The sequence below is a fragment of the Cariama cristata genome, unplaced genomic scaffold (assembly GCF_000690535.1).
Source record: "Cariama cristata isolate BGI_N322 unplaced genomic scaffold, ASM69053v1 scaffold3862, whole genome shotgun sequence".
In the NCBI taxonomy this organism is placed as follows: domain Eukaryota; kingdom Metazoa; phylum Chordata; class Aves; order Cariamiformes; family Cariamidae; genus Cariama; species Cariama cristata.
In genome coordinates this window covers 954-26,693 of record NW_009605625.1, presented here as the reverse complement: position 1 = coordinate 26,693, position 25,740 = coordinate 954, and the positions used below count along the sequence as shown (strand labels likewise).

Sequence of the window (25,740 nt, the reverse complement as noted above, 5' to 3'; positions counted from 1 at the left end):
GGGGTCATTCCATGCATACAGTTCAATTAAATTGCTGTATCTCTGGAACTAAAGTTGGAGTTTTACAAAGTCCATAAAGCGAGCAGCACGCAATTTAAGTGTATTTTACATATTTATATTCAAATATATTGAATTTAGATACATGCACATTTCCATATCTGTCCCTATCAGAGCCTCAGGAATCTTCAGCTAAACTATTTTAGTCAAGATGACTTTCAGGAATTTAATGCAAAACAGGCACTAGGCAAACTCAGTCACTAGGCATGCCACATATTATTTTTTTTTTACTATAAAAAGTGCAAAAGTTCACTCACTGTGTTAGTTTTATCCCACTCTCAATTAATGTTGAACATTTTAACAATTATGTTCTCTGCCACTACTAGAAATACACATACCCATGCTTTTATTTTTTCAGAGGTGCTCTAGCATAGAGCTTGTCTTGTTTTCCACCAACATAGATGCTATAAAATCATGCTTGATTCAGTTTACTTCTTTCCTCCCCTCCCCTCCCTTCTTCCCTTTTCCTCAGCCTTATCCTCCTCCATGTTCTTGGGTGGGCAGATTCATGGGGAGACTTGGTTTTTAGTATAGCCACCGCCAGGCAGTTTGCTACTCTCCTGAAGCACATCTGGGCTTTATATCAGGCCTTTAATTAATCCTCAGTGAAAGCCAAGCTATGACATTTTGACTGGGCAGGCTCCAGTTTTGGACAGGTCTTGATTTATTGCGACTGAGTCTCAACCTACTTTGATTTATTTCAGCTTTGGGGAGGAGGGCGAGCATTGAACAGAAAAAGCACTGTTGGATGCAGAACATGTGATGCACGTAAAGGACCTCCAGAGTACTGTGACCCAAATGACAAACAGTTCAGACAATTTGCAGTAAAAATAAAATTAAAAAAGCTCAAGTGATGAAAAGATTTCGGTGAAAGAAAACACTTAAAGCAACAACAACCACCATTACTAAAAAAATGCAACAACAAATAATAAAAGGCTTAGTGAACTAGGATCAGATATTTGGCAGAAAGTGCCAACGAAGGAAGCCCATGCCTTATCTCTAAGTAAACAATAAATCCCTGGTCACTCATTAGTGTTAATCATGCCTCTCATCTGCATTCAGCTAAATACAGAGAAGCAGAACCAATGCTTTCCTGATGAGTCGCTTTCAAAGAAAAGGATGTTCTGCTGTTGTCTGCCAACTCGCCTTGGGTGGATGTCCTTCTGCAGGTTTCCCTCTCTAACTGTACCACGCGCGGCATGCAGCGTGCCAAGTCTTCTGGACAGTGAGAACAAAGGCAACCAGAGCCAAACTGTTCATCTAAATAAAGCAACAAACATCACAATAATAGGAGCCACTGAATAACAAATCCAATCTGTTCAAGGCATAAAGCTTTATTGTTTCTATGGATGGGCTTACTTTCTTGCTTAGGCCCTTTTCTTGATCTGTTTTAATTCAAATTCTGTTGGACAGATGACTTGGTAAGTTTATTCTGAATACTACTGTAGCTACTTCCAATTAATTCCTGTTGTATGCACATTTGAAGAAACTTTATCTTGAAAATTCTAATGAAAACAATTAATTTTATTGTTTTCCTTTAAGTTTTTGTTAAAAATTCAAATACGCTGATTTCTCCCTCCCTTGTACTTCCTTTTCACCAACTGAAATTCAGGTTTTGTTGTTGTTCCCCCCACACCCCCGCCCCCCCAACTATGGGAACTAGAGGATTTACAGCTCTATCAAAAGAGAAGAAAGAATCAAGTTCCACCAACCAAAAAGCAAAAAAATCTTTAGTCTAAACGAACTGGCACTTTTTATTTGTTGACACCTATCAGGCTCCAGTGCCCAGTGAACCTGGAGCAGAAAGGATGTTTTTGTTGAAGACTTGGCACCTGCTGCTATTACATTTCAGTAACACCTCAGATGCTACCTCAACAGTCTCCACACAAAGCCTTGGCACGACAAATCTTTGCACTCCTGTTATTCCCTGTAACACAAGGCAGAAGGACCAGCAACCCATACATGCACATGCAGCCTTGCTCTAAGGCATCTGTAAGTGTTATAAAGCAGAAAAGGACACAAATCAGGTATGAAAATATTATGGGGGTCATCTTCAAAAACATCAAATGATTGAAGATATTAGTAAAAAGGCATCTATGTGTTAATATTTTAAGTTTCAGAATGAAATCCGGAAGAAAGGTCTACCGTACTTGGTTGATCAGATGTCTGTGTAAGTTAAGGCCACAGTCCAGCTGTGGACTTTGCCACCAAGCAGGTAAGCAGTAGGATTCAAATGACCACCTAGCTTCTGCTAAACGAGAAGTAACTACATGGGTTTTCTCAGTCTAATCTGTGTCACATCAACTATTTTTATCATCTGTAAAAAAGATACATTTATTTTAGCAGGCTGGTAGACCTATTTGTGCTGGTAGCCTACACAGGGAACCTGTGTTTGTTGTCTTGTCCCCTAACTGGGTGGGCAGGCTGAGCTGACTCTCTACGCCCAATACAAAATTACTAATTCTGCAGAAATGCAGAATATTTGTATGCCAGTAAATGGGATCTTACAGAGCCAGTCCATTTTAGCTTCAGGAGTAAAAGTCAAATTAGTGTGAGGACAATTCTCAAGTCATGGTCTGCAGTTCTACCGAACACAACCTTCCCTCATCTCACTTCACTCTTTAAGAAAACAAATCATCACCGTCTAATGTAAATGTTTGCTATTTTCTATGCCTGTTTTTGTTTTGTGCCCCACTCAGGTTGGAGAATTTCAGGCTCATTTCACAGGCAGAATCAAGCACAGTGGCAGCTGGCAGCTCACTTTGGCCCAAGAGCAGGTGATGAGAACACAGCATTCCTCTATCAACTAGGGTCTTAATCCTCATCTTGTATTGCTCCCATGTTCCCCCAGAAGAGGATGCAGTGTATCACCATCAGCTGTGCTCCTCTCAAGTATAAATTTGGTTTTCTTTGTCACACGGTGCTGCCTCTAGCTGTTGTAGAGCTGGTTCTGGGTGGGATTCCAGATGCTAGCTTTCATTCTGAGCCTGAACACCACAATTTTATTCTTGTTTACAGGCAGTTTTATTTTCTAGCTTTTATCTGCCTTCATGAAATATAAAAGTTTTTTGTGTGTGTGATTTTTCCTTCCAAGAAAGTGCAATAACACTGTAAGCTTCAGCAGTACTTTCTAATACCAACACAGCTGGAATTTGCAGTGACAAGTTAGAAGGTTGTTTCAGTGAAAGAGACTTTATATGAGCCATCATCCCAGTGAAACCCCATGTCTAGGCAAAAAGGATCACTTTAAGATACTACTAATAAAACTATCAGCTTATTTAGGAGTCAGCTGTTTTACAAGCAGCTCCAGAACATAAACAACTATTCAAGACATTGTTAAGATAATGTTTTCAGAATCTGGATTTTTTTTCCCTAACTTGAAATAGCTATGACACATTGTATTTAAATGATCAGACTGCTACAAATCAGTGAAACTAAATGCCTATCATCAGCATGCAACTTCATTACACAATTTGTTTACAAACCTCATATGAATAAATTAAACCAAGGTAACTGAGGCTTGTTTTCCTTTACTGCATAGTGTATTTTAAAGGTAAATGTCAGATGTGCATGATCTTGCTATTATTTAACACTATTTTCTGTAATCACTCTAAAATGAATATGGTAACAATGATGATTAATTTACTTTCATTTTGTGTGGACTTTTTACTCAAACTTTTGCCAGCTTCAGTTTTACACGTGCCTGTTGGTTTTACACTGCCCTTCTTTAGATGTGACTTTATGAAAATCAGCAACAAAAAAAGCCTTCTTTCAGGAAAGTCTAATTTAGTTAATTACAAGGAGTGGGCAAGTGTGTACCAATTTCTTCATTTTGTCATACTTGAGGCTGAAAACTGGCACAGAGTGGGCCAGGTGAAAACTCTTTATTACGCTTCCTGTTTATATTGGTAATGTGCTAAATGGAACCTTAATGTCTCCTGAGGTCACTTTTAGAGCCAAATTGTGGCTGTCCCTATCACAGGTGTACTGAGTAACTCTGCTTGGGTACAGAGCTTCTTTCTCTTATATTGGTCTCCACCTCCCCATGAGTAACTGTAAGATGCAACGGATGAAGACAAGTCTCACTGAAGTCGATAAATTGTATTATTAGAACAAGATTTCACTCCAAACCAATGCCTGCAGTTGGTTTGCAGCATACTTAGTCCTCAGGCTTGCCAGGAGGGAATCCACAGCCCAACAGTCCTCTTGGGGCTCATGCACTTCACGCATGTGCTCTCACCCTTTATTGCTATCTGCATCAAATAGAGTGTTTTCTAAAATGTTTTCTTAGCACTCATATTTGTAAGACTCCATTAAAATGCTGTACATTATACAAAGTGTTACATTAAGGGCGCTCGGACCATAAGAACTTGCAGAAACCTCCAACCAACACCAATTCTAAATTGTTACTCACCTGCTCTTGAGTTACTCAAAAAAAAAAAAAAAAGTTCTAGAGATGAGGCACCACGTAGTATAATTAGCCTAGAAAAGCATCTTGGAAGGCAAGCTCCTTCATGCTCCACCTTGGCATTCCCAGAAAGCAGAGCACAGCCGGGCCCTGCTCCACAGCAGACTCCTCCTTGCAGACCAGTATAATTTCTGCTACCTGTACTACCGATTCAGAAAGCCATATTTCAGCAATGCACACCACCGTTATGGCACAGGAGTCACTGGAAAAGGTTTACGAGGTATTATGGGCTGAAATAAAACATCAAATAAACATATACACGGAATACGCACAAATAGGAGCAGTGGTGATTCCCCGGCTGCAGTTTGAATACAGCATTTAAAATACAACCTCCTCTCAAGAGCAAGGCTGCTGGCAACCAGGAGATGATGGTGGTAAGAGGCACAGTGCCCAGGAGCAGCCAAGTGCCTCTTGGGCTTTCCCTTGTCGGGAAACAGAGCTATCGTGTCTTGGTCTGTCACATAGCCTGCAGACCATCTTATCTCATGCCTCCTGACATCTTTCCAATAATCCGAGATCTGCTTGTAATCTGGGAGAGGAATAGTTTTAAACCGGCAGTATTTTTAATATATATCTACCTTGGATACCAGTAATAATACTGGCAATAAAATGAAAAGGGTATACTTAAAATATTTTTCCCTTGTCTATTATTTCCCCTTTAAAATGAACATGATATATTAAAAACTTGATGCTTATTGAATTTAAAACACCTCAGAGGAAGAGAGAAATTCCCACCAGATACAGAAAAGTAAGGTTTGTCTGGAAATAAATGCAGCATAATAAATTAATGGTGAGGGGGAATATGCCTGTATTGCATAAGGAAAAAATACTGCATTAGCAACACAAAGCAATACTTTTTCTTGTAAAATAAGGCATAGTGCAGTATGTGTGTCTGGTATTATAGAATTAGGTTTGCCTTGATAAACTGTTACTGTGTAGAGTAACATCTCACTTGATAGAGGTTAAGGCAGAAGTAGGAGTTAATGCTCTACTAATGCAATTTACTGCTCCTTAAAGAAATCTGTAAAGTGCACTTGGAAGAAAGAAAACTTCTTTTGATATTAAAAAAAGAAATCAAACCCATTTGCAGATCAAGGAATAATAACACACAACTTGCACTGGAAATATCAGCTTCTAAGTACAAAGCTTCTTGTTAAGAGCAAAGTTAGAGAGTAAGCATATTTTCGTTAACAGAGCCTGTTCTTTTAATAGAAAAACAACATGAATAAGTAACATTGGTGCAATGAGAAATTGGCTCAACACCCAACACTGCTATGGACCCAGCAGTTCAGGCAACGGCTCACAACGAGGACTCCTACCTGGAGGTCACGGTTCTCTGAGGTTTCAATTGGTTGAGTTTGCCCTGCTTTTCTCATGCTATTGAACAAGAAAGACTAGGCTAGGCAAAACATGCCTAGACGGCATTCAACTCTACAAAAAAACCCTAATAATTTTTCCTTGCAGACAGGCAACATTTCATATGAATAGTTAGGGATCCCCTAATTTTGCTTCCTCAAATCCAATACCAGAGGTCCTTTAATCCCACTGCACAACAGAAAATGTAGAAAGCAGATATGTGGACCTACTCACTTGAGAAACACAACCTAAATCCTTATTTAACTAGAAGCAATGAAACGGCCACCAAGGTTGCTAGCACCAGGAGTTGCCCTGTACATCAGCAGGGGAGGACGGCTGCTGGGCTCCCCTGCACCAGTCAGCCTCAACCCGCATGAAGGAGGAAACACTGGAAGGGTTTGAGGGAACCGCCAGCTGTTTTGCACAGCGCTCATGTAAGCTGCAGGCATGAGATGATGTCAGGGATCCACCGTTTACTTCATTGTCCTGTTCCATGGCTGCAGGCAAATCCATCCCAGCCATGCTGCTGAGTTGACTGGAGATGGGGGATAAAAAAACGCCAATGCTGCTCACCTACCTTGCAAATGTAATGCTCCTCATACTCCTGAGGAAAGAAACAATTGCTCTTGTTGCAGAAATCACATGGATTTTGAGAGGAAGAGAGAAAGGAGTCAAGCGCATGACAGCAATAAGCTTTCTTCACATACTTAACCTGGTAACCAAGTCAACCGTCCCCAGGGGAAGCTTAATGTCGGCCAAAGGCGGCCAACTGGAAAGTTCAGCTGCTCTATCTTTGGACCATTAATGTTGGTTGTTAGGTCAAGGCTTCATCCAAAAACACCTACAGCTAAAATTCAAGTATTTCTGCTAAAACTAAAAGTGGCATATTAAGTGCACCCTGTGGGTTTGGGGAATGTTTCCCACTCAAACAAACAAAAAAAAATCATTATTTTTTTTCCATACCCAGATCAGGAAAGAACAGTCACTTTGCTGATAACCAGTCTTCTTAATAACGCACAGAATATTAACAGCTAGAGTACAATAAAAGTGAGCCTTGACATTTTAATTTATCCTCTGAAATACTTCTTCATTCAGTGGAATGACCTGAAAATGTTGGAGGGCTAAAAACTTTGGTTCTGGGAATGCACTGCCCATGATGTTTTACTGGCTTCATTTCAAATGAAAACAATTACCGTATAGTGAGGATGTTACCACACAGACATAACACCACCATTAACTATTTTTGACTTCCAGTGTATATTGAACCATTATGGTTTTTTTTAAATGTCCTCATTAAATTTTAATGATCTGTTTTAAGGGATTTTTTTCCTCTTATTAAAATTAAAACCAAATATGCTATACAGCTTTCTCAGAATGTGGTGCATTACCCTACGATTCAAATAAATCTGTAAATCATAGATTAGTTAATAAAGAGAAACTATCTGGGTTATTACAGGTGGGGCTGGTAGCAGTATATGTTATTAATGTTGCCTAACATTTACCAATAAAAGATGCTGCTTCCTGTTCTTTAAAATGTTGCCAAATATCATCAGACTGAATAAAAAATTTCTGAGTTCAAAGGTAGACACACCTGGTTGGTTGTTTTTGGTTTTCTTCTCTCTCCACCCCACCCCTACTCCCCATAGGAAAAAGAGCAAAGAAAGGAAGGAAAAATGTCAATTGAAGTGATTCAGTTGGTTAAAGAATATGATTCATTTGTATTAACTCCCCCATAAACCTCAATAATCTTTTTCCATGAACTCAGGGTTTCCTTGTTGTACAGCAAGTATTTGAAATTTTGCATGCAGAGGCCTAGAGAATGTTTATGAGAACATTTCCTTCAAATTTGCCCCAAACTTGCCCAATTCATAAACTTTGTGTGGACTAAAATGGAAAAAAAAAAATAAAAATCGAGGTTTACATACACGCAAGACGGACTTGTGAGACTTTTCCTGTTAAATTTCGTGAAGATTCACTTTATGGTGAACACGCTCCATCCCATGATGGGGCAGTGGTTTCCCTCCAGGTGCAGCTGCAGCCTCGAGCAGGCTGTCTGGTGTACTCGCTCCCTGGGTCCAGGCAATCCCATATCCCTCGTGAGATTCATCTCTTTCCCACAGTCTCATCTGCAGTTGCCCCAAGTTAAAACCACCACGAGATTGACTGGAAGGTGGAACAGAATTTTTTTTTTTTTAAAGTCTGGTTTGTTTTCACCGTGGTGTTATATTGCCACTTGCTAATCACAGAATCACAGAATGGTCAGGGTTGGAAGGGACCTCTGGAGATCATCCAGTCCAACCCTCCACCAAAGCAGGGTCACCTACAGCAAATTGCACAGGATCGCATCCAGGCGGGTTTTGAATATCTCGAGACTCCACAACCTCTCTGGGTAGCCTGTTCCAGTGCTTTGCCACCCTCAAAATATAATGAATAAACATTGTCCTGCAGCATGTACTGATGTGGACTGCAATGATGGTATATATAGTGCATTATATAGGCCTGTTCCAGTGCTTTGCCACCCTCAAAATATAATGAATAAACATTGTCCTGCAGCATGTACTGATGTGGACTGCAATGATGGTATATATAGTGCATTATATAGTATCTCTGCTGGCATCTGTATGTTTTTTCCGATCCTATCACGTGTATAAGTATAGCTCCTAAACATGGACCCTGTCATAATTTTACTTGTTTTTCCACACATTGCCAGACAGAGCAGGAAACTAAAATCATAGGAACATAGCATGCATTTAAAACTGCTTCTGGAAAGCGCCTTAATTTGGTATTCTACAACAAGAACATGCTGCTAAAGCAGAATTTGTCAGGAGGACTCTTGTGTTATTTGAAGAGATATGTGGTGGTGCATTCAAGCTACAATGGCATAATAGGTCAGTCTCAGAAATATGACAACAATACATAATTTATCAATCTTGAAACCTTATACTTGAAAGAAGCCTTAGTCTAACCTTTCCATCACTCCAGTTGAATTGTAAGACCACCGCTGTAACAAGACCACTTAGAAAACCACCGGGGTGGCCTTGATAATAATACACATATCATTGTTGAAGCACAGGAAACTAAACCAGATGGTTTTGCTGAGCAAAGCACTTTTTTTGGCTTTGTAAAGCCTAAAAACACTAATAGGTCAAACACAAAAGTGGTGAAAAAGAAAGTTAAAGGAAAATTTATGCAAATAAGAAAAAAAAATCTTTTTACAATTATATTTGCCTCACATAAAAAATGGCTGCAAGAAAATAAAAAGGGGCAAATGGTGCTGTGGTTCTGAAAGAGATCAGAATAGTTTTCTGAAAGGAAAAGGTCTAACAGCAACACTTACAGTAGGCACTGCTGCTGGAAATCAATACCATATGATGTGCATTAGACAGAACACCTACGTATTGTAATTAAAACCCTTTTCTTTCCTCATTTTTATGTTTTAAATATGGAGACCATTCATGTCTATTGTAATAAACTACTTACTTTCTTGTTCAGTCTCTTATTAATAATCTTATCAAACTTAAAAAGAAAATAGCACATATGTGCACCTCTTAAAACACATGAAATTGAAAATAATTTCCACAAAATCATCCATGCACAAACAGAAACATACATACACATACACACACATATATACAAGTAGGGTGTGTGTGCATTCACACACGTATAAAGCATGTTTGAATTTTCTCACTTGTGCTGTAGTTATTTAGAATCACTTTATTTACACACTTCAGCATTTCAAAAATCACAAAGGATTTTGTTTTGTTTTATTTTTCTTTAATGCATCTATATGAGTAAAATTAAGATGATAGTGTGTTACTGCTGGGAATTGCAACTACTTCTAATAGTCAAGAAGTCTAATTTAAAATATATATGCTGAAAGAAATGTATTATAAGATCTTTCATTGTGCAGTCTTATTTATCAAAAGGTAATCTTCTATTTGGTATTAAAAAGGAAAACCTTTATTATCACAGTTTTCCTAAAACATGCTTTTTCTTCATAAGGGAAGGTTTGCCCATATTTTCAAAATCTGAAAGAAGTTGTTTGAAAATAATACCTACATTTCGCTGGCAGCAAATCATGCTCTAACTGAAAGAAAACATAATTATTTAAATACCAACTTTTTCTTTGCTTACGTGGGACAATGGAGAAGAAATGTACACTGAGGAGAGTTTCACTATACACTTATTGTTTGTGACAGTTCATTTTGGTACTGCTCAGAAATAGCCTTGGAGAAAATGTTCAAAGCCTTTAGTCCAACTCACAAGTTCTTAACTAAAACCAGAGTTAAAAGAGTGGTTTCTGAAACCAGAAGTCAAATGGGACCACAGGTGCCTTACTGAACAAAGGGAGCCTGATGGATCCTACCTGGACAGCAATAAAGACAGAGAAATGACAATGGGGGTCTCACGGGATCCTGTTTTGATTCTGCATGAGAAATATGTCAGGGAGATGCCTATTTTGTGGGCGGTAACACCATCTACCACCTCATACCAAGACTTGAACTCTTTTGTAGGGCTGGAATACTTCAGTTCAGGTGCAATGTGTGCAAATAATTTACTAAAACAATGGCATCATGAATTGACTCTGGCAATCCACATATCTATGTCTTTTCCCTATACACTCAACCAGAGGGACAACAATCTTCTTTATTTCTTCTTGGACTTGCTGTTCCAGCACTCTTGTTGCACCACAAAGAAGTGGCTTTATTGCAAACGCCAGTGCCTGTGGGTCATTGTTGGGTGAAGTTCACAAAGCGATTTAGCATCTTTCATTTGAGAACAGTTATCCGTGCTGTGGCCACTTACATCGGCTGTACTGTATCATTATTTGCATGGATGACTGAACATACTACCATGGTCAAATGCGACTTCCTTTATCCTGGACACATCATACCTCCACATGTCCAAATATTTACATGAGAATATCAAAGAATATTCCACCATTAATAAGTGTATACTTCCTTTGGGAAAATGTTGCTTTCTCAAAAAGCATTTCAGCATGAGGCTTAGCTCTACATCTTATAAAAAGGACAACAGGTTTTTAAACTATTAGAAAGAAACCAAGGTGGTATAGTTGCTGTCTCTGATACACATGCTTCTAGAAAAGATACTCTTCAGCAAGGACCTGTCAAGAGTTTCATGAATGCTCAGTAGTTGTTCCAAAGAAGCACAGTCTACCAAACTTTCTCCTATAGGTTCATACAAGACCTGCTATTCTCACAATTATTTCACCTAGATGGTAGCAATAAGACAATCAGTTCAGTGGATCATCACATCAATCCAAGCAGATTGGATATAATTTTAAGATCAATTTGGCTTAATAGAGCCATTAATTATCCCAGCTCAAGCAAGCTGTTGGAAAGAAAATTTCTCATTTGGAAAAACACAAAATACACTTGAGCATCTGGATGGCTCAAAAATCTTTACCCTCATACTTCAAGAAGTCCAGCATTGAGGGTTTAAAATTATTTCTTAACTTTTATTTGAAGGGATTAACTTTGAGCAAGAAACTAAGCAGTAGGAAGGGAAAAGCATTTTTCACTTCAGTCCATAACAAAAGGGTAGTCCTCATTTAACAGCATGCCTTTAAGTTCATGAGCCAATCTCATAACTATATGAAGTATTGGTAGTTACACAGACAGATATAACTCAATTTCCTTTTATAACCAACAATCCTCATGAAAGCTAGACTCTCACAAGCAAGTATTCCACTGGGCTGTTGAAGGGATGTGTCAGAAAAAACTTTGAGTCTCATCAGACTAAGGTAAAAGGTATCTCAAAAGATGACACATCCTTAATATTCCAAGAAAACAACAAAACAGAACTACAAATGCCTTGGCCAACAGTCTTGCTGGCTGAATCCTTTTCTTATGCACAAGAGTAAAGTAAAATTGTAAGTAATTCTGTCTGGCAAGAGTTTTTATATCTAAACATACACACAAACATACAAGAAGGGATTTCGCACAACATAAATGGTAGCAGCTGTCTCCAGCAGTCAGTCTCTACCAATTAGAATGGTGAATAGAAGTATCGTGAATAAAAGACCAGGTGATGCTGACTGGAGATTTAAATGCAGAAGGCATCACTGTAGATTAGATTTTACTATCTCAATTTCAACGTGCGCAAAATGGTTTAAGACAATAAAAACGACTGTGCATTTTCTTCTGCGTTTTAATCACAAAGTAAAGTATGAATTAGCACCAGTACCAATAAAAAAAGAAGTAAGATGGAAAGCCTCTCTTTAAACAGTTTCTTAATGTGCTCAGCTGGACTGTACAATAACTTACCATATCACTTATTTATAAACTTCTTTTTTGCTTTGTTTTTTTTTTTTTTTTTTTTTACATTATTTAAATATAAATTAATGGAAGCTGATTACCATACCACCAGAATAGCAGATGGTCCCTGATTTCACTATGAATTTAGGCACATGCTTAAGCATTTCACTAGACCTGTAATTAATTGAATTGGAGACAGTTATGACCCCATTATGAGTCCTCTGTAATTATTGCTTGAAATACTACTCAATTTCTATTGAAGGAAAAAGAAAATATTTCTGATCTATACAAATACTTAAAGACTATTAAAAAGGCTACCTTTGACTTGTTTTTTTACTTTTGTAAGATATGTATTGATAGGTTTTTCCACAGCATTCATCAGTGCAGTATTTCTGCTCTCTGCACAATGTTGAGGTGTGGACAGTGCAACTGCAGAAGGCAATCTGAGCATCAGTGGGTGATAAAGAAGAAACTGAAGGAAGAAGAAACTTCAGTGGTTGAACTCTAATACAAACTTGCTCTTTTCCCACAGATTTCCCAACTTGAGTACATTTTATTTGTTGGCTTTCCCTTTACATCTTTACAAATAAATGTGTCTATTATGTCCCCAAGAACAACACTTTAAGGTTTCAGTTGCAGATATACCTTCACGACATCATTTACAGTATTTAGCATGTAAGAAATTAAAAAAACAACCAACTAGTGATGGATTGATGGGCATTTTTTTTAATGGTCCAAGTTAAAAGTTTCTAAGAATCTATAGTTATTTGAAATAAGACTCTTGGCTGAATGTCTGAGGAAATTTGTATGATGCCTTGTGTTTTATAAATGGCATAGAAATGAGTCAGACAGTTAAGGCTTGCTATTGTACTAATATTTGAAAATACGTAGCAGATGGTTTGCTAGAACTTTCTGCAACAAATAAAAGGTATAAGTTACCCTCACAAAACAAAATAGCACACAGAAGATTCATATATCAATGGCGCTGATATATTGCTTTTCCTCATCCAACTCAGTGGCACTGACTGTCATCTCTAATACCATCCCATGAGACTTTTGCTGGATCACAGTAAAGCAAAAATGGAGAAATGGGGAGTAAGAGGCAGCAGCAATTTCTGCAAAAATGTTAAGAGTTACTAATACAATTTTAGGATAAAACTAATAATCCCCCCCCATTCTTTGATGCCTATTTACTTCTATTTTGTTCTCTTCAAACACAGAATGTAAACCTTTCTTTCTAGTGGGTTAGACTTCCCGGTTTTCATTCAGCAACACAACACCACTGTACCTGATTTTCAGTTCCTGCAGGTGGTGGTTCAAGTCCCAGCTCAAAAACATAATCAAACACACATTCCAACTACTCTCCTCTGATATGTACCTATGTTTAAACATCAAACTTCTGAATCATCTGCTACTAAAGCCGGCCTCAACCCACAGCTAGCACTGAGCACACTGGCAGCCCATCCCTTGGTGGGCACCTACGTGCTTCAGTGCAGGCACACCCTTCCATGCTTTACTGTGTACAGAAATCTTTGCCCAAAATCACAGTGGCAGTCGGATGAACATGTGTGATCAAAGCTCAAGAGTCCTGACTTCTGCTTGTGCTTTGTAACCACCAGACATTCTCCACTCCAATACATACAGGATACGATCTCCCCACAAAGTCAATGGGAGTTTGGTCATCAACTTTCATGAGATCAGGAATTGACCCATAATGTTTTATAAAACAACAAAAAGGAATGTATTTATGGTTTTATTATTATCCCTAATAAGGAAATAAGGAGAAAGAAAATACAGTACATGGTCTAGTCTATATGCACATGTGTTACTTGTATTAATATCGATGGGATTTAAAACTACATATGGAGAGGATAAGATATATCCCTATGTGTTCAGCCATATGCTTAAGGAAGCTCCCCAAATGCTTGTAAATACAATCATGCTTTCTAAAATACTATGTATTTATTTGAACAATGTTAAATCTCTAAGCCCTACTTTCCAGTCCATTAAAGCCTCAAATAATTGTTTATTTCCAGTTTAAAGTTACTCTCTTTTTTAGCCATTAGAAAGCTGCCTGTAACCACATTTCCACAGTATTCAGGGAATTCGAGAATTGATAATAACTCTCCCATTATCCGAAGAGGTACCTCTCCAGGAAAAGAAATACTCAAGATGAACTATATTTTAGTGAGGAATTCTTTCCAGAAAATTTTGGGACAGGCCCAAAATGTGTAGCTGAAAGGTCTGGAATGCTACTTACACAACAAACATGTGTTCGTGCTGTAGACCTCAGACAACTACATTCCTTCTGCAGGCCAAAGGCCTTGAAAGCTAGTCATCCTTCTGGATAGACTTGTTCTCATTTCCTTTTTGTTTTTAAAGGTTTGAACACAGGACGAGGGACTGACCTACTAGGCACAAGAGGGTTATTCTGGATTTCCCTTATGCAGGAAGACATCAGAATTCATCCCATGATTTATGATCTGGTGCAAGTTGTCTTGGAATGAGACAGCCAAAGTATTTATGGGATATCCAATGCCTGTTAGCAAATTATGCTCATTATGTTCATGCAACTAATTTTTATTTGGCTTATCTTTTACTTCCTTTCAGTTGAAACTTGGTAACTGACTTTATGAATACTCTTGACTATAGTTTTATCCACCAAAAAGATAATTGGGATGGTTTAGTGGGTTAACTGTTTTAACTAATGTTGTAGGCAGAAACATAAAAACAATAGTCATGGAGGCATAGTCCTGATACTCACAGTGCCCTTACCACCTTACATGTGAATGCAGCACAGAACCAAAAGGCAACTTTATTTATAGTTGGCTGTCAAAAATCACCTTCTTTGCTTACTTGATGTAACCCTTTCTATGCCAAGGCAACATAGCTGTTTACTTTTAAAAATATAATCCAGAACAAAAGTTTATATTGTAGTATTACGAGTTTGTTTTCCTGCTGTTTCTTTTTGATGGTAAACAAGATATGAGATCTCAGCTTTTATTTTACCTTTTAAATCTCAACTTATGATAAAAATCCCAAATTGGACTTTTTCCTACTGAAATACTTCTTACTTTGTAATACAGAAAAACAAAACAAGCAGTCATCATCTTTTTAAACTACCTCAATGAATGGTCAAGTTAAATCCGGTTTCCCAGCAAGGAATTATGAAAAGACAGAAATAGTCCAATGACCACAGGAAATCTTTAAGCACCAAGGCGGGGACAAAAGTCTCCTGGGGAAAAGACAATATTTCCTACATGGTCATTCATGTCTCCTTGTAATACAATACAGGGGTATTGTTTGTTTGTCTGCTTAAGTAGATGCATAAAATAAAATTAGAAACAAATCCTGACTACGAAAACATTTCAAACACTAGATGCAGGTACACGCGTTGTAATACCTGCCATCACAACAATGTTGTGATGCTTCTTTCTAATATACAACCAGCTACATCTTTGACCATTAATATATATATCATCCTTGCCTCATTATAATAAAGGCCACCAACCTCCAGCAGGATCTTTGACTTCAGGTCATATTGCATCTTGCTGCAATCTTAACATTGGTCATAAAATTTTTCAAAACTATAGGAGAAACACTCTAAAATAGATCTACTTTATAGTCAGACTCCTCCCCCAAGGAATTCAGTCAAGGAATGTAAACCCAAAGATTTATTTTTCTGTTCAGTTCATGCCTGGGGTAGACTGCTGTGTTACTAAATTCCCTAGTCTGAAATCAAGAGCAAGGCAAAGTTAATAGGCCTCAATAAGCAAAAACATTTTGAGATAGCCCTCTGTGGACCATGACCTGAAGTTACAGCAATAAGCATTATCCCCACCATGAAGATGATTCAGAAAAAGGCAGGTGGCCCACTGCTTACCTCAACGTAGTCCCTGGCATGACCCCAATCTCTCTTAGCATCCAGATTGCCCAGGCTGAAACAATCCAGCTGTCCGAGGTGAATCTTTGCCACCGACCGGCTAATTTTTCGAGTAACAAAGTTGGCCCCTGGAACAGAAATAAAAGGTAGTATCAGCATAGTCACAGTGGCAGATAATTGACCACAAGAAACAGCTTGTATAGCTCAGCACATGGTACTTTCAAGTCTTCATTCACTCCCCTCACACCACCTAGGTCCATGCCACCTTTTATCATTTGAGTAGACTAAGAAGCTTCCAGTGCAAGCGTCACATTAGCTGCACTTTCGCAGCAAACATCTTTCTTTCTGGGACTTCTTAAGCATTCCTAATTTGCTGCCTCAGTATTCAGTCCAGGCATAAAGCCAAAGAAAATCATTTGGAATGTCAGTTCTTAAACACAAAATGCAAAAGGTTACATAAAGAAGGCAGACATCTTAGACCACCCTCAAGTTTTTTGTTGCTGTTCTTTTTTTCTTTTTATCTCTCTTTTTTTTTTTTTTTAAGGAATGCATATATCTAAATAAATTAGTTTATTAATAAAAAAATGAGACTGTCCAAATAACATCTATTCTTCAAAGGATTGTAATGGTTAAATGTGTTCTACTTTTCTAGTTACTTGGGATTCTTTGTCCCCCAGGTTCAGTGAGATCATGAAATTGTGATTTCAACTTTATCAGTTGAAGGCTATATATTATTTTATCATATTTCCATATTTTGTATTGCTTTGGAAAATTTGTGTACCTATTTCTGCTCCCTGTAAAGTTGCTTCAAATAATGCCTGTGTTTAGTTATTTTCATATCTTGATTTTTAGATTATGATTGTTGTGTTTCTAAAACGTGGTCAACAGTCTTCTCAAAAGTAGAGGGATTTGAATTTAGACCATGAGTTCAGGCTAAGCAAGCCCAATGGCATTTGCACACTAACAGGGCACAAAAATTAAAATTACATGCCTTTTTAATAGCTAAAAAAATGATTGAGTGGTGACAGACGATAGCTCATCCAAATGGAAGGCAGTAAAGTTAGTGAAAATAATTGCACTTGTAAAATGCTCTTAGCAAATTTCAAAAGTCCTAAGCAGCACAGTTTGTACATTCAATGCATATATCTAGTTTTTTTCGTTATGGAACTCTACTCTTGAGATATGCATCTCAATATTTTCTGTTTCCTGTCAAACAAACAATAGGCTGCTGCAAAATTATTACATAATGTGAAGTGTCTTTTTCAGACTACTAATTTTTCCTGTAAAGTCAAGAGCACTACAGTACCTTTTTGTGTCAGTTGACTTTGCCAAAATTAAAAAAAAAAGGAGCGCACCTATAAGAACCATGTGGAATGAAGCAATTAAATAACTCAGACCTTACCACAGGATTAAGACAGAATTTTAATTTTCTGTCAACTGCTGAAGTAACTGGAATTCCAGTTATTAGCCATTCAGAATCTATCATCGGTTTGCACCTGGTTTTTAGAGGACAAAATCATATCATTTCCATATTCCCTGAAAAAGTGTTCATATATAAAGGAAGCTCACAAAATAGTGTGATTTGCAAAGTTTCAGAAATAAAATATACCGGAGAGTCCTTTTTATAGCAATGTTCCCTAAAAATTGGACAAAGGAGTCAACTGCAGGATGAAAGCCCAAGCCCTTCTTCCAGGCTGCACCCTGCACTCTCAACAGGACGAATACGATTATCCAAAGATAAACCAGGCAAACCACAGGACTGATACTGTCACTCTGTTATTGCAATTTCTGAAAGCAAAGTACTGTGATCCTCCTGTTCCTGGCTGGACAGGCTTGCAGCAGGAGTGGAGTTCTGGCTTAACAGAGACCAGTGTCAGAGTCTCTTTGGCTTAGTCAGACTGGCACTTCTCCAACGATTGTTTCCATTTCTTATGTTATCAAAGTGCTTTGAGATCTTCACATAGATTATTACTAATTAATTAAAAATAGATTCAAGCTATTAGACAAACTTCTTAGGATTAGGTCCGAAACTTTCTAACCTTCCGCACCGAAATTATTTCAGTTAGCATTATTATTCAGTAAATAACAGTTGAAGGAGAAATTTTTTCCTAGGATAAAGCATATGGCTTTATGTTCCAGACTGCCATTGAGTAATAAGCAAACCTGGCCTCTTTCAACGTTACATTCCCATTTGCAGTAAAAGCCGTCAGACTTCTAGTCATCATCTGCATTAAAGCAAGTTCTACTGTCAACCTACACAACTAACGAACACCAGCTTCCATTTTGGAACAACCACTTCCACAGCATAAAAAAAAAAGGGTATTAGGTTGCGTGTGAGAAAGAGAAAACTTTTATGCTATCAACTTAACTTGAAATATATGAAAGATACTGCACAAGAAAAAGCAGATTCGTTTAGCACAACACATCAAATATTAGTAACCGCCATCTTCTTGCAGTCACTGATAACTGGAGAGAAATGATCTTCAAAGATCTTCTTCAAGTACGATCAGAATATACTTCAAAAGGTTGAAATGAAGAATGAAAGAGCACCACAGTGAAAAATGAAAACCTCTATTTTCCAGAAATATTCCAGTAAGAGTTCAACAAAATAATACCAATCCTCTTCTTGGAAGTGTCTCAGCATTAAAGCTATGGAAGAAAACTATGCCGCTGTTCATTCTGAGAAATGTGATTAGATTTTTTTTTTTCATGCAACCAAGGACTGAGTGGAACATTTCAGAAGCATTTAAATGATATGGTTCATAAATAATGTTTAAATACCAATTGTCTTCAAACACAGTATCTTAAAATATCCCATTACACTGTATGTTTGATCCTATGCCATTAAATGCACATCATAACTAGAATTTAACCCGATGCCCACTGGAGTCATACAAAATAGTTAAGGCTATGTCAGCATTTCCATTATAAAGCTCTGTCCTAAGGGTTTGCAATTGGGCTATAAAACCTTGCTTTGGCCTGAAACTTGGCAGACGTAATGTCTCTTTCCTCAGGAATTATTCTATCTAAAAGGTCTATGTGGAGTGCTACAGATATCTTTATGTAACTGAATAGAAAGTACCTTTTGAGACACAGAAATGGTTAGCTTCCTTCTTCTCAGGAGGTATTGAGGACTTGCTGATGTTGAACCTACAAGTGTATTTTCCTCCATAGAATGGCCAGTTAGTGCCAGTAAGAGTATCAACAGAGCTGCTGGTGTGTTCACCACTTCATCCTTTATGTTGATTTTCATCGGATCAAGATGATGCAGCAGCTAAAATGCCACCAGCTATCACAGCTGAATAAAGCCTACTTTATTATGCTACTAACATTATTAATTCACATGGAAATGTGTTGGTGGTAGCAACAGAAACTAGCTTAGTTTGGCGGGGAGAAGAGAGGTCCTAGTCCCACATTTGTCTCCTGGCTTTGTACTGCTTCCTTGCTTCAGAGAGGTTTTCTAAAAACACAGCTTATTGCTCACACCTAGTACAAATGAACGTGGAGTGTTCAAAAGTCTATTAAATGTGTGATGAATTTTGACTTATTTGAACACTTTTTCAAAATGTGTGAGGGTGGCACTGTTCTGGGAGCTCACTATCCTACAGCAACCAAGAGAGGAGTCATTCTTGCTCTCTCGGCAGGGCCAAGCATGCTGGGTTAACTGCCTTGCATAGCTATCTATGCAGCAAATACATCCAAAGCACGCTGGGCCACATTATACTCTGGTTTGCATCACTACTGGCAGCACTGGAATCGCTGTACCGCAACAGCAGAGGTCTGGCCAGATGTTGCAAAGGATGCTTTGGTGTGTTCGCACCTTTCAGCAGTTCCAAACAGCCTTGGTTGAGCAGTGCCTGACAAGTCTTTACATTTTTAAAGAGGCCTTAAACATGAGTTTTCATGATATTAACAGCTCTTTCAGGAACCATGGGCATTAGCTTAGATTTGTTTTCAAAACCCAAGCCCTCCCTCTGAGATCATTAGCATTCCAAGAGGAACCATAAGGTTTGATTTACAAACCCGATTTATCCTAGATACAATTTTAAGCAAGGATTCCTCATCAAGCAGACCTGATCTGCAAAACATATAACTTGTCAGTAAACCACTATGGGAACAATACTACAATAAAAAGAAATAGCTGAGGTATAATGCAATAGCTTCGGCTCTCCAGCCCAGGCCTGTCGCCCGCTGCACTGTCTGGCTCAGGGTGGAAAACAGCTCATGCAACTCATCCCTCCGAGAAGGACACTGCCTACATCTGGTAAAGATACAGTTTTGAAAATTGGACACATCTCTTATAACACATATTTAGAACTATTGCTTTAGGAAGCACGCTTTCAATGCACCTACAGTTCCAAAGCTGTATGCCCTGAGACAAAAAAAATCTGGGTCTCTGCATCAGTACCCCATTCCTTTTACCAGCACTGAGGTTTCATCCTTTGTGTATTATCAGGAAAACAGCCATTTGAAGTAGGTGTTTTTCTCTAGAATCTGTGGTTTATAAGAGGTAGCCAAATGGATGAAGCACCTTTAAGAGTCACTGTTACAGTAACCACTTCTTTTCAAGAACCCTCATTTTCCAAGCTCTCAAGGCTACATACAAAATTCAACAGATGACAAAATTGTGGTCTTAGGAAGACTGCTATCCCTATATATCATTAGTTGTTTCAGGCATAATAAAATCCATCATAATAGTAGTAATATCATAGAATAAATCAATCCGATAGCATTTAATAGCAATCGGCTGAGATGCAGTCCTAGCAGTCTATTAAGTTGCCATAACACTTTTCTCTTTGTTTTGCACAAAATAGGATAAAACGATTTCTGTCTCTAAAGATGCTGGCACAAGAAAAAGGGTGAGGTGTTTGTTTTTTTTTTCCCTCCAAGTTTCTACAATTCTGGCATAGATTCTGGTGGAATCCTAACATGTTCAAACACGTGTACCCAGTGCTTCTACTAACCCAAAAGAACATATTTCTTTTAACATACATATGTTGTAGATGATACATGTAATGAGATCATTAAAATGTTTTGATTGTTTGAAAATCCACACTGCTCATAATTTCCATTCTATGAGAAGGTTTTCCATTTTTGTAACAAGCTGAAATTTAAAAAAAGCAACATTCAGTTTTTCTAAGAAAAGAAATCCATAGTCTACTTTAGCTTACACTGATGAAAATCAATAACAATTATTCTGAAGTCAATGGAGGTATGCCAGTGTAAACCAGATGAAAAATCAAGTTACAGATCTTTAAATTAACCTTCCACAGTTTGGGTTTAAATGGAATTTTCAACTGTATATTGATCAAAACAACTGATACAGTATTGCATTTTGGTAAAACTAGTAGTAAAGCAGTACATGTTAAACACTCATACATTTTAATTGTGAATCCACTCTCAATTTAAAACAAAAAATTGTTCTTCTCACAACAATTATACAAAGTAGAAACATCACTGTTTGGAAACAAAGTTCTTCCCAGCTCTTCCTGCAAATTTTACACAGCAAGTACAGCTACATTTGGATGAGCTTGCCAGAAAGTCCAAAATCAGATTTTTGTGAAATGAAATGTGTATGAAATAAGGGTGATATGATTCATAAGCAACTCATTGTAAAGTCATGCATTGTATGGGAAACATCTTCCTAACCTGAGCAATAAATCATTTTATTTCCTGAAACATGAGATATAGTGTTTTAATCCTTACATTTTAATCCTGTATAGCATAGCTGGAAATACTTTGCTTCATCATAATATTTCCAATCTCTTTCTCTGTCCTTTAAAATTGTAATAGTATCTTATGGTAGTGGGTTTCTCAGATTTTTAATACATTTGCAATGTTTTTCAAACTTTTTCAGTTTAGATACCCCCAACTATTTTCCAATGGACACGAGAGATCTCTAAACAGGGAAGATAAAGTTACTGATAATAAGCTTCTTTTTAAAGGTTATTCTTCATCAACCCTCCTGGGAAATAATCACGTAACAATAAAATCCACAGATCACAGATTGAAAGCAATGGTCCAATAACATGAGGATAAAATTGTCCCTCCTTATCAAGTGATCCTCATTTGGTATTACTTTAAAATGTGTGATTTCAATAAAATGAAGTGGTACTAATTCCTTTAAATATTGCTAACAAAGACATTAATGAGTGTACCAATAGAATTACTTCCTTTTATAATATATTGGCACACATTTTGAAATTTCCAATGCCAAAAGTAAAATGTGCTAAGTGTGCTTGGCTCCATTTTCCATTTGCGCAACACTTTTCGATGGAATTCCTTACGTGATGGAAAATATACTACTACCTGTATTTTGAAAATGAGGAGATTGAGGCAGAAAGGTAAAGGCGTGCAGAGGTAGGAAGCATCAGCAGCAGGAGGGCAGCACAGTGGAGGGAGTTGATGCTCCTCAACCCAAGAGCACCTCTGCCCCCGACATCCACTTGTGCACTGAGAACGTTTGGACAGGTCAGGGCAACAGGAGGTTGTATGAACCAGGCATGGAGGGAATAAAAATTAATGATTTTTATAATCTGAGGAGAAAATAAGAGTGAGAGATGATCTTGTGAGGAACAACAGGGTATAGAAATTGGGAGGGAACGCAGAAAGTAGGGAGACTTCTTTTTCCCAGTGGGCGGAAAGATACCACAAAGTTTACCTGGAGGGACAAGTAGTAAGCCGCATGAAAGAGGTACATGGAAGTAAGGCAAGAGATCTACCAACCACCACCAGCGGATGAGATTCATAGGTGATGTTTGTCACAGCACAGCGAGCCACGCTCCCCTGTGATTCAGTGGAGCTCACCCTCCACTGGGGATCTGTCATCGGGGCTTTAAACTCTTCACAACTGGTTTGCATACAAACAGATATAGGTTTCCACCTCCCAGAGAACAATGACCGGATGATTTCTTTGACTACACAGCAGCAATTCTCTAAAGTGACTGTGAAGAAATGACGTTTAATTAGCAGACAATCTGCATGTGTAATGTGTAACACAAAGCTATTAGATTTCACATTGAAAAGGCCCTTATTCAGGACTAATTATACATCTCAGATCTATCATATGGACTTGTTAAAAGGATAAGGTGACATACCAGCAATAACTGCTGGGCAAAAGGTGTTATTTTAGTATATTTCCTCCATATAATTTTTCTTAAATTAAAATATTTTCTCCTCAGGAACTGTACACTGAGCAGGAAAAGGTGAGGCATCAAAGATTCTTATAAAGGAAAAACCAAACACTAATACTGAAAACAATATGTAAAAGTGTTATTCCTGTTCCCAAGTTTATGCTGCTAATGGTACTTAGATAAACAGAGCAGCGTTTCGCTTACAGAAAACTTAACCTTTTGCTCCAAACTATTCACTTAGGTTTCTTAATTGCAGTTCATACACGTTACATTTTGAAACAAAGGTAAATGTCTTTAGCCACTCTGATTTGCTAACATTCGTTTAAGCTGTGTTTCTTAAATTGTACAACTAATGCTATTGAATTAAACCTCTCATTTAAGCTGTCACAGAATTAGACAAGCCCTTGCATGTGTGAGCTATGGGTAAGCAGGAGTGTGCTTGCCCATCAGCACAGACTCTTTATATTATTTAAGCATGTGTAAACAAAGGAGTTAAGTACATGCTTTGCTGAATTGGTGCTACAATAGCTAGAAATGTATGCAACCAAAAGGAAAATCCAGCACTTGTACAAAATGAGTATCATGCAATCTAAGGCAACTTGTCAAAAAACGGATTTTAACTTCTCTTGTTAAATAGCTATCAAAGTTCAGACATCTGTGCCCTTAATTTTAACACCCTTTTCTCCCTGTCTTTCCCCTCCTCCATCCTCTCAGCAACCAGTAGCACAACAAAAAAGGTGCTGTTTGACGATTCAAGCTGAGACGTTCAGCCTTTACCCTAGCACTCCCTTGAGATGAAGGAGGCAAGGCTTTTAATCTTACCTGGTGACACAAGACTGACTAATACAGTTTCTTGGACCTTCTGACCTCTGAGGGTCTGTGTCTGGTTGGTCTCTCAGCCTCTCCAGGTGGCTGGGACATCAGCTTGTGGTGGGTCACGGTACAATCAAAGTTTTGCACAGGTCTTCCGTGTCTTTCTGTGCACCCATATTAGTGCTAACTTTTAATGTGCAAATTTCTGAGTATATAATGTGTCATTTCACTTCAAGTCAGGGGTAAAAAGAACTTTCATTTACTTCTACTGAAGGCAAAGGAGTGTAATAAGAGCTAGCCCTAAAACCAATCACGGTGGCATACAACTTTGCTGAGTCAGTGCTGAGGTATTTTCTTGGAAAGAGAAAAACTGTCTAGCTACAGCCAAATAACTTATTTGAAACTTTGTCTCCCACACAAACTAATAAGCAGTCCTAGACGGGTTTGACACTTATACAGTATAACTCAAGACATTCCTAAATCCATGTACCTCCCTTTTGAGCTTTGTTGCTCAACTGTTTTTCTCTTAGGACTTTCTTCTGTTTAGTTTTGCGACAGTGGTAGTCCTCAAGGCACCCTTTAGGCCCTCAATACTTCATTTGGTAAATGTGTCTCAATTTTCATAAACCACCTTTTGCTACAGGAGTCCTGGAGCCACCAAGAGGGGGTCCTGAAACACAGTTGAACTGTGTTTCCAGGAAGCTGGAAAGATCCTTGGGCAAAGAGCTGAGCGAGAAGTAAGAAGGTAGAGACTACTGAGAGCTGGAGGGAAGGAGAAAAAGAAATCTCAGCTTCTGCAAATATAGGAGGCACAATTTTTTCTAGTACTTGAACAGGGCACACAAAATACAAGGCGCTACATTTCCTTCCATCTTCTGTGTTATGAATAATTAGATTGTCAGCTAGGATGTGGTGAGAATTGCGTCTCCAACACCAGTGATGATCCCAACAATTCAACATACAAATCATCAATTGCGATTACCAGTACGAGGACAAATTGTTCCAGCTACAGGTACCCCTTCAGACTCATAACAGACTAATCAAGTAAATGCATGGCTCTGACAGAAGAGTAAAAAAAAAAATCTTCACAGTGTGTGCTGCGGCGTGCAGTCAAGCTGGTGTGTGACCAGGGGTATGAGATCAGCTCACGGCGCTTTCAGCCCACTCTGCCTGTCCCGGCCATCCCCATTTTCCAAGCTCTGCTTCTGCACAGGGACAAGCGGGGCTGCTGAGGACAGAACAGGACAATGCTGGAAGTCACTATCTTGGATAAAACCAAAGCAACACCCCTCCAATGTATTTTAACAACAACTCCCCTCTAAACAAGCTTCAGAGTGGGGGGGGGGGGGGGGGGCAGGGAATCCAACCCTAAAGCAAACTCCCAACTTCAACACTTTAAGAAGTGAATAAGCGGGAAAAGCAGAGACAAGCTGACAATACATCAGGAAGGATGCAAGCCAACAAAGACAGCATGTCCCTTCTGCTCCTGAAAGACTTGGACGTGTTTGGCCTAGCTGTGTTGACCTCCTGTATTCAAAGAGCCAATAAAAACATTATTTCACCTAGCTGTAGTTACTGCTGGTTGCTTAAACTTCCCATAAAAAGTTACGTCCTTATTTCAGAGCAAGCTGTGATCACCCTCGGGGGACCCTGAAGTTAAGCAAGGGTGCTACGGCTTCCACACCCAAACCCTGAACTGGAAATGCCACTGGGCAGAGTGGCAGCTCTCCCACAGGCAGAAAAGATACATCA

General features: G+C 38.4%; 1 protein-coding gene across 1 annotated transcript in view; it reads right to left on the bottom strand.

The window, feature by feature from the left end:
- GMDS (GDP-mannose 4,6-dehydratase) overlaps positions 1 to 16,170 on the bottom strand; it is a gene marked incomplete at its 5' end in the record, with an annotated part of 229,923 nt that extends 213,753 nt beyond the window's left edge. The window contains one exon of the mRNA XM_009696050.1: positions 16,043 to 16,170. Within this exon, the coding sequence (XP_009694352.1) occupies positions 16,043 to 16,170 (128 nt within the window). The remainder of the gene's footprint in view (positions 1 to 16,042) is intronic.
- Between the last annotated feature and the right edge of the window lie 9,570 nt (positions 16,171 to 25,740).